The sequence below is a fragment of the Solanum verrucosum genome, unplaced genomic scaffold (genome assembly GCF_900185275.1).
Source record: "Solanum verrucosum unplaced genomic scaffold, falcon-dt-bn FXZP01000203.1, whole genome shotgun sequence".
Taxonomy (NCBI): domain Eukaryota; kingdom Viridiplantae; phylum Streptophyta; class Magnoliopsida; order Solanales; family Solanaceae; genus Solanum; species Solanum verrucosum.
In genome coordinates, this window is record NW_026020815.1 from 1330017 (window position 1) to 1340128 (window position 10112).

The window sequence follows — 10112 nt, forward strand, 5'->3', positions numbered from 1 at the left end:
TAATTTCTTTCTTATACTATGTCACTTGCCTAATTTTTACTTATTTCAATTATCTTTCCTATTTTGTTGTTACTATTATCTTGAGTAAATATCTTAAAAGATCAGTATATGAAATTATTTGAAAAAGTCATTCAACTTTGTTTTGTATCAATAAAGTCACTTAACTTATGGATTTTTTTTATAAAATCACTCAACTTAAACTATTTTTCTAGGAAATCATTATAACCAAAAAATAAAAGAGATAATTGCACAAACCACCCTTCAAGTTTAGCTTTGTAATACTTGTATCCATTGTAGTTTATAGTTTATAATATTATAAACTACAATGGAAATAAGTATTACAACACTAAATTTGAAGGGTGATTTGTGCAATTATCTCTTTTATTTTTTGGTTATAATGATTTCCTAGAAAAATAGTTTAATTTGAGTGATTTTATAAAAAAATAAATCATAGATTGAATGACTTTATTAATACAAAACAAAGTTGAATGACTTTTTAAATAATTTCTCATATTTGAGTGACCTTTTAAGATATTTACTCCTAATATCTTATAGGATAATAGTAATTAACCCCAATGTAAAAAACAGTTTTGGCAGATCCAGTACATACTAGCTGTAGGTACTTTGTTGTTACTATTATCGTTATATCACGTATATAACCTACAATATTCGAGTATTTATTTGTTCATATTTTAAATATTTAAAGTGTAGTATTTGTGTACTGACAAAGTTAAAAGTCATAACTTATGATTATCAACTGGAGTTAAGTTAAGAGTATTATTTATGTATTATACCAAAAAAAAATTGTCCAATCAAATACGAAAAAAAAATATATTATTCAAAAAAATATTTACCTACATAGTCCATGCATTCACTTGCCTATACTTTCATGAACTGCCTAAATTGTTGGTGCTTGAAAATCAAGATACGGAAATACTTGGTTTAGTAATTTGGGGATTAAAATGATTACATATGTTATTGAATTTTGAGAAAAAGTTTATTTATGTCATTCATTAAAAGTTTGACTAATCTATGTCGTTTCAGTTAATAAATAATAACATGGATGAGTCTTTCTCAAATAAAAATAACATAAATAAGCCTTTTTTTCAAAATTTAATGATATATTTGAGTCTTTTGCCTGTAATCGATAATGACTATCACATATATAGTTGACCTAAGTAAGTCCTCTCCATTATTTCAAGTCTTTTTACTTGTTATAAATGAAAGTAGGGCCAGCAGCCGTACTTTGTTGTTACTATTATCGAATAGTAATGATTCGCAATGTGAAAAGCAGTTTTGGCAGATGTCGTATACGTACTAGCGGTCGGTAAACTTCATAACTACAAACTTCAAGTTGGCTTAAGTTAATATTTATGCCTTTAACTTTGGGGTACATAAATAGATATTTAAATTTGTATAAAATTGAACAAAGAAACAGATTTGTCCTACGTGACATAATACATGACAATTATGTGTTCTATGTGGCGTTTTACTTGCATCATAGAATGTGTGTACTTATTCAATTTTATACAAGTTCATCTGTTTACTTATGTACAACCAAAATTGAAAGATATAGATTCTATATTATGTATATTAAGAAATCCGGACAATTTGAAATGATATATTCCATTTATAGGTTCGATGGGAAGTGGAAAATACAGTAGTGAACTGTTAGGTGGGAGAACTTGTTGCAGCTATTTAGTGAAAATGTGAAGCCGATTGGAGTTGTAAAGGAAGAGTTGGAAAATTTATTAATATAGGTGATCATAAAATTAGTTAACAAGGGTAATTCTGTAATTTACAGCCTTCAACTTAATAGTTAAATAGGTTAGTTAATTAGCGAATCTCTCATTGCTAAAAGTAGCACCATCCTCTTCTCACATTTGTTAACCAATTTCGAAAGAAATCATCAAATGGCAGATACTGTGGTAAACTTTCTTGTAGAGAACTTATTGCAGCATTTAAGAGAAAATATACATCTGATTAAAGATGTAGGCGACGAATTCAATATTTTGTTGGAAGAAGTTCAACACCTGAAAGGATTCCTTGACGATGCTGCTAAATTCCAGAGCGATAGCAAGCAATGGGATGAATTGCTGAAGAAGATTCAAAAAATGGTATATAAAGCTGAAGATGTAACTGATAAATTTCTGGTTCAATCGAAGCAGCATCGAGATAAGAATACATTTGAAAGAATCTTCGATGTGGCTCATCTGTCAACAGTTAGGGCTCTTGCAGCTGAAATCAAAGGGATCCATGAGAAGGTGAAGAAACTTCGAGAAGACAACAAAGAATCTTTCAGGCCTAAACCAATTCTTGACATCCCTAAAAATGTGCACCCAGTAACTCAGGTATGTCGTTTGGTTGGGACAAGTTATCCCAAGATTAGTTATCTTGCGGTTATCTATCTTGTGATAACTTATCTCATCACTATGATATAAATGGTGAATAAATTATCTCAAACATGGCAACCAAACAAGATACAAAAAAATTATTTCATTACTATTTTCTTATCCCATCGCTATTTATTTTTATTCCTCACACTGAACGAATCTTAAATATCTCCCCATTCCCGGAGTTGAGGGTGACACTCTGTTTGAATTGGTTTATTTTAAATTTTTTTTAGAGAAAATGTCATAAAGAATTTCTTAATTATAGGAATAAGTCTAAAATAGTGCCTTAACTATACACTTATCATATTTAGTCCTTCAATTATTCAAAAAATTATCAGATTTGATCTCTTAACTATACATTTATCGGTTTTAGTTCTTTAAGTATTTAAAAAAACTTATCAATTTCGTCTCTGTCCATTTTTTATACAAATAACTTAGTTTTATATTAACGAAATTCATGTCTTGAGAAATTAATTCTTTTAGCTATTTTTTCAGTTGTTTCTCTCTCTCTTTGCTATTTTTTCTTCATATTCCCCGTTGAATCCAAAGTTTGAACTCCAACTACTTTATTGAAGGAATTTGTTTAATTTTTCAGAAGTTAAAATTTATAAAATGGTAGATTTGCAAAAAGAAAAAAATAGATTATTTTATTATTCTATTCATTTTATTTTATGTAGAGAAATTTGAGTAATAGTATCAAATCTCTTATTTTTCTTTTGTATGAAAAATAAAATTAAAAATATCCGCACGGATTAGCATATTTAAGTGTTGATGTAAGTCATTAACAACAATTATATGCTTCATTTTATTCTCCATTGAATAAAATTAAGATTTATATATTCTTTTCTTATTAATTTTATTTTGATTCATTGAGGTTATTGTTCTTTTTTTTCATAAGAATAATTTGAAGAAAAAGTGGGAATAGAGAAACAATTAAAATGGGTTAAAGATTCAATTCACAAAGAGATTCGTTAATATAAACTCAAGCTATTTGTATTTTAAAAATTGACAAATACCAAACTTGATAAGTTTTTGAATACTTGAAGAACTAAAATCAGTAAGTGAATAGTTAAGGGACCAAAGTTGATAAATCTTTGAATAGTTAAAGGACTAAATATGTTAAATATATAGTTAAGAGACCATTTTAGACTTACTCCTATGGTTAAGAGATTATTTATGTCATTTTCTCAATCTTTTTAAGTCAATATATATATGTTGTGATCACTTTTTCTTTAATACGTTTTCTGTTCAATAATAGTTGTTCATTATTGAATTGACACATAGATTAATGAGCAAATAATAAGGGTAATTTTACCAAATCACCCTTATTAATTAATATTGAAAAATGAATAGTATTTAATAGTAAGGATTAAATAAACACAACATAATAAATTATTCATTAATTTTATAAATTGAACAATTATTGTTGGACATGCCAAAATAATATAGTGGACAAATAAAGATGAACATAAGGAGTATTTTAAATGGGCGTCCAAATTGGACCAAACCGTTTTTTAGGCTATGGTTCTCTAAGTTATGGAATAAGACATTGATTTTTCAACAAGATCAATTTCTCTAATTGTATGATAAACTCCAGGATTTCTAACCAAACATGCTCTAGTTCACTTCCATGATCCTCTCTCGTTCAATTTTTGTTATATGTTTTTCAAATATTTTAAGCAGTTAATAATTATAATTTACAATACTTTTTACCTAATTTTAAGATATGTTTTTTTAAAAAAAAAAAAAAACTTAAAACTTCTGTAATCGAGTTCATGGTCAAAGACCAAGAATTTGAATCTCGAATTCTAACTGTTCCATTGAGATAGAAGAAATATAACCAAAGTGATATGTCTTTTGAATTTGGGTGGATGCTTTAATTTAGGTGGATTTGTTAATTTGGCTGATTTAATTAGGGACATGACCCCTTTTATTGTTAATTACATGTAAAAAGTGGTATGTTAAATCAGCAATATTTTTCGTTAATATATAATTGCATAAATGAGTACTTTGTGTCATAACAGCATAGGTGAATCACACTCTTAACGAATAATATAAATGATATTTTTTTTTAAAGTTTGATGTCATAGTTGAGCTTTTTTCCTTTTAAAATATTCTTTTTAATTTTTGGATCAGAGATTTTATTCATCACTTCTTCTCGGTTTTTTCATTTCTTGCGACACTTTTTATCTTTTGAGATTCAAATTATATATACTTCGATCAATATTTGAAATGTATTTTTAATGGTATTGACATGAAAAGAATTGCATATTTAGACTATTTTTATACGTCGAGAGTTTTCTAGAAACAATCTCTTTACCTGGCCCACAATATATATATATATATATATATATATATATATATATATATATATATATATATATATATATATTATGTTAACCCCCTCCCCTTCAAACTTACACAGGAGTAGCATACTCAATTATATTCATGCATAACTTGTTTTACAATATATCTTTATATTACCGAAAAAAGAACATATTACTCTCGTAAAATGTTTTACATAATCATACATATTTTGACTATAATTTGTGGTAGAGGGTAACAAGAATGGATTAATAATAGTATTAATAATTGATGAATTGGGGGCGGAACTACTCTCTGCTCAGGGTGTCCAAACGGACACTTTTTTAGTTTATGTTTTAGCTCTTACACACTAGAAAAAGATAGGCTAATCTTCTAATGCAATCCGTTTGATGAAGGGTCCTCCTTTGGGGAATGATGAAGTGGTCGGTTTTGATAAGGAAGCTAACATAGTGATCAAGCGTCTTGTTGAAGGACCGGCGGATAGTCTGGATATAATCCCAGTGATGGGTATGCCAGGACTTGGAAAAACTACACTTGCAAGAAAAGTCTGCAATGATTCTAAGGTTTCATATGGATTTTTCAAAACCGTTTGGGTTTACGTTGGTCAGGAATACAAAATAAAGGATATTCATCTTAGGATTCTCCAATTATTCACAACACGCATAGAAGAGTATCTCAATGAGGATGAGAACGGATTAGCTAAGGTAATAAGTGGTTATATGAGTAAAGGAGGCAGATGTCTCATTGTTTTAGATGATGTCTGGGAAGCAAATGTCATTGATCACATAAAGAAAGTTTTCCCAGAAAACAAAAAGGGTCATCGAATAATGATGACCACGCGTGAGGAATATGTAGCTGCTTATGCCAATCCAGAACCTCATAAGCTGAAATTCTTGACTGAAGAAGAGAGTTTTGAGTTGTTGGTAAAGAGAGTTTTTGGCAAGGGTAGTTGTCCTGATGAATTAAAAGAAAATGGACAAAAAATTGCAGGAAGCTGTGGTGGACTACCACTTGCTGTAGTGGTAATTGCAGGAGCATTAGGAGGTCGTTCGACTACAAATGATTGGGAAAGAATTGAGAGAAATGTGGCACAACATCTTTTTAAAAATAACCAAGAGAACTGCTTGAAATTTGTAGAGATGAGTTACGATCGTTTGACTCAAGAAGTGCAGATGTGCTTTTTATATTCTGGTATCTTTCCTCGGGGATTTGATATCCCTGCTTGGAAATTGATTCGCCTGTGGATTGCGGAAGGGTTAATAAAGCCCGAGCAGTCATCCACTCTTGAGCAGATAGCAGAGCTTTATTTGAATGATCTTGTTCATAGGAATTTAGTGATACTGTTGCAAAAGAGGTCTGATGGTCAAATAAAGACATGCCGTCTTCACGACATGTTACACGAGTTTTGCAGAACAAAGGCCGCTAGCAAATGGCTTTTTCAAGAAATATGTACAACAGCTGATAACCCTGTTCCTTCTATACAGGACCTAGATACTTGCCGTCGATTGTGTATTCAACCATCTACTCTGAATGACTTTCTCTCCACAAAACCTTCTGCAGAACTTGTCAGATCTTTCTATTGTTTTTCCTCAAAACAAAAACAAACTGACTTGTCTCCTAATGACATCAAACTCTTTCACAAAGCATTTCCACTTATGAGAGTCTTGGATGTTGAATCTCTCAAATTTATTTTCTCCAGAGAGTTTAACAAATTATTTCATTTGAGGTATATTGCTATCTCAGGTGACTTTAAGGCCCTCCCTGCTACCTTTGGTAAATTCTGGAATTTACAAACTCTTATACTGAATACAAGTACCTCAGAGCCCACTCTTGACGTAAAAGCAGACATATGGAATATGTTACAGTTGAGGCATCTGCACACCAACATACCTGCAAAATTGCCATCCCCGACTGTCACTACAGGTAAACCTTCTTCTCTACAAACTCTTTCTACGGTTGCACCAGAAAGTTGCAAGAAAGATGTGTTGGCAAAGGCGTGTCGTCTAAGAAAATTGAGCATTCGAGGGCAAATGGCGGCTTTTCTTGAATCCAGGGGTGGAATCAGCAATCTTGAAGAGCTAAAGTGCCTGGAACATTTGAAACTGTTGAATGATGTTCTTTACATGAATAAAACACTTCAACTTCCTGCAGCATTCTTCAGACTTGTACGTACAGTAAAGAAGTTAATTTTGGCAAACACAAGGTTTGGATGGAGTGAGGCAGAAAAATTAGCACAATTGGAATCCCTTGAGGTTCTAAAGTTGAAAGAAAATGCATTCATGGGTGATACTTGGAAGCCGAAGGTAGGAGGTTTTAGCAAACTCCGAGTATTGTGGATCGAGAGGGCAGAATTAGAAACTTGGGGGGCGTCGAATCTTAACTACCCCATCCTTAGGAACCTCGTTCTTGTCTCTTGTGATAAGCTCAATGTTGTACCAGTTGAGCTGGCTGATATACCTAATCTTCGCGAGATAAAGTTGGAGAACACAATCAAAGCAGTCGAATCTGCAAAAGAAATACTGAAACTTAAGAAATCTCAAAAAATAATATTCAAGCTCAGCATATTCCCTCCTGAATCTGAATCCAAGGCCACACAGTAAAGTTGAAAGGTTAGTCAAATTCATTTGTATTATAGTATGGCTATATATCTTTTGTTTCCATTTGGCATACATTTTCCGTGACTCCATCTATCTCTATACATGTCTCATTTAGTAGCCGTAAAACTATATCTTTTGTAATAGTTTCATTCTTCTATTATACATAACAATTTGTAGAACACTAATTATTTTCCTTACATTCTGAATGTACTCTGCTCTTCTTTCTATTGTAATGTAAATTGAATTCTACTACATGGATTACTTTGAGTTATTTGGGGGCCTTTCTAAACCTATCTGCAACACTTTTCCTCTCTTTGTTTCCCTATAATTCTTAAACGTAACTAATTTTCCTCCATTCTGCAGTAGAGCATCAGGATTTCGATCTGGGGTCATGTGTATGATGTTGCGGCATTTCATGTTTTCTGTCGTCCAGTCACCTGATAAAATTGCTCCAATAAAGAAAACATGCTTGCCTTTTGTGATTTGTAATTTGTTAAATAAATGGAGTATGTACTCCCTTGAGTTGTTTTTTTCGAGTTTCTGATCATTTGGAGTGTTTTCTTTTTCAATTGTAAGCCTGTTTGTTTCTTTCACTATTCTGTTGTATTTGATTTGTTTCAGTGTAAAACATACAGTTGCTTTTATCTTTCAATAAAGTGTTGTGTGTTTTGTTTACAACTTGGAATCTTTCAGATGAATTCTAGTTATTTCTGAATTGGAAGGCTAGAAGTTCAAAATGCAAATGTGCTTCATGATCTTTCCGTAAGATTAGTTCAAACAAAGAAATATTCAAATTTTCCTCCGATATTCCACTTAATGAAACTTGCTCTACTTCTATTAGTTGCCACTGCATCCATTGAAAGAGCTTTTTCGACAATGAAGTTTATCAAGAATGACTTGCGAAGTCAAATTAGTGATGAATTTTCTAGTGGTTGGTTGATGCCTCATTTAGAAAACAACGTGTTTGATAGAATTAGTATTAAGACATTTCAAAATATGAAACCTCATAGAATACAATTTCATAATACACGTAGGACGCCACATAGAATACACAATTGTCATGTAGGACACCACTTAGGACGAATGTGTCTATTTATTCAATTTTATACAAGTTTAAGTGTCTACTTGTGCACACCCAAAATTAAAAGGCATAAATATCAGTGGATGCCAAGTTAAAAGACAGGTTTATGTATTATGATGTTGATGGTTTTCTCCAAGTTTTTTCACTTTGTCACAGATCCCTTTGGTTTCAGCTGCAAGAGCCCTAACTGTAGTAATATGACTCACATTGAATAATCTTCCAACTTTATTGTTATCTCGTTGCAGCTTCACATGTACCAGAAACTTATCAATCAAATCCTCAGCTTCATCATACATATCTTTTATCGCCCTTAATATAAGCCACTGGTCACCTCTAGCCTCCAGGCATCTCAGAGAACTTCCCGTGGGACTGTCACAGGCCTTTTCATGGTTAATAAACACGATATGTAAGTCTCCGTTCCAATTTCTTGGTATTTCTCCACAAGTCTCCTCACAAGATGAATCATGACTTTTGTAGTCGATCACCCAAACATGAATTCAAATTGATGCTCAGAAATGGACACACCCCTCTGTTGGGAAAAAATGGACAAGCACAAAAATATATATGGTAAAAGTAATGGAAATAAAATGGGAAAATAATGACACCAATAATTTTACGTGGAAACCCTTCTAAATAAGGGAAAAACCACGGGCAAAGAGGAGCAACTGATATCACTATAGTAAGGAATTGTACACTGTGTAGTCACGAATACAATACTCAAAGTGACTACTACACACTCAAAAGGAATAACACTCTTTTGATTTCCACCTTACTAAAATATCGCTCACACTCTATTTTTCTTCACAGACTATTTTCTTATATAGTCTATGGAAACCTCACAGCTCTCTAAATATTTTACTCTCTCTGTGAATTGGTGTATTACAAATGAGCTCATAAGCTCCTTTTATAGAAGAAATTTGTAACAAATTTCAACACCCACCGAAATGTTTCTCAACATTTGCTGCCAACCATTGACAATTGCATGCAACAATTGTTGAAAAGCAATATTTGTCAATGGTGCAGTAAATGTTGAAAAATACAATAATTGAATAATGGGGCTGGACCCCACAAATCTCCCCCTCCAGTCTCATTCACTGGAAAGAGGTATCTTTATCTTCTTTAGAGAGAGCTCATACCCACAAGTTCTTTGCATAACTCAAACTTGTCTTTCGGTATCATCTTAGTCAGCATATCTGCAGGATTTTCACTTGTGTGGATCTTTTTGACGTGAAATGATTCATTCTCCACTTCATCACGAATCCAATGATATCTGACGTCAATGTGTTTTGTTCTTGCGTGGTACATGGAGTTCTTGCTCAAGTCTATTGCACTCTGACTGTCACAATAGACAACATACTCCATCTGTTGCAATTCAAGTTCTTGAAGAAATCGCTTTAGCCATATCATCTCCTTGCCGGCTTCAGTAGCCGCAATATACTCAGCTTCAGTTGTAGATAGTGCAACACATTTCTGCAACTTCGACTGCCATGATATAGCTCCCCCTGAAAAAGTAAACAAATATCCAGTAGTGGATTTTCTGTTATCAAGGTCACCTGCCATATCAGCATCTGTATAGCCCTTCAAGATTGGATCTGATGCTCCAAAACACAAACATTCATCTGAGCTTCCTCTAAGATACCTAAGTATCCACTTCACAGCTTCCCAATGCTCTTTTCCTGGATTGTCGAGAAATCTGCTGACAACACCAACTGCATG

At 32.4% G+C, this 10112-nt stretch overlaps 1 protein-coding gene across 1 annotated transcript; it reads left to right on the forward strand.

Annotated features, from left to right (window-relative positions):
• The first annotated feature begins 1913 nt into the window (after window positions 1–1913).
• LOC125813361 (putative late blight resistance protein homolog R1A-3) lies at window positions 1914–7318 on the forward strand. The gene is made up of 2 exons (XM_049492859.1): window positions 1914–2351; window positions 5114–7318. Exons 1-2 carry the CDS (start codon window positions 1914–1916, stop codon window positions 7316–7318), a joined length of 2643 nt encoding a protein of 880 aa, XP_049348816.1.
• The last annotated feature ends 2794 nt before the right edge of the window (window positions 7319–10112 follow it).

What these genes read in the sequence shown, in the direction of transcription:
- LOC125813361 (XM_049492859.1), top strand. Translation starts at nt 1,914, where the DNA reads ATGGCAGATACTGTGGTAAACTTTCTTGTAGAGAACTTATTGCAGCAT. An exon ending in ATGTGCACCCAGTAACTCAG is followed by an intron (nt 2,352 to 5,113) that starts GTATGTCGTTTG and finishes CGTTTGATGAAG; the next exon opens with GGTCCTCCTTTGGGGAATGA.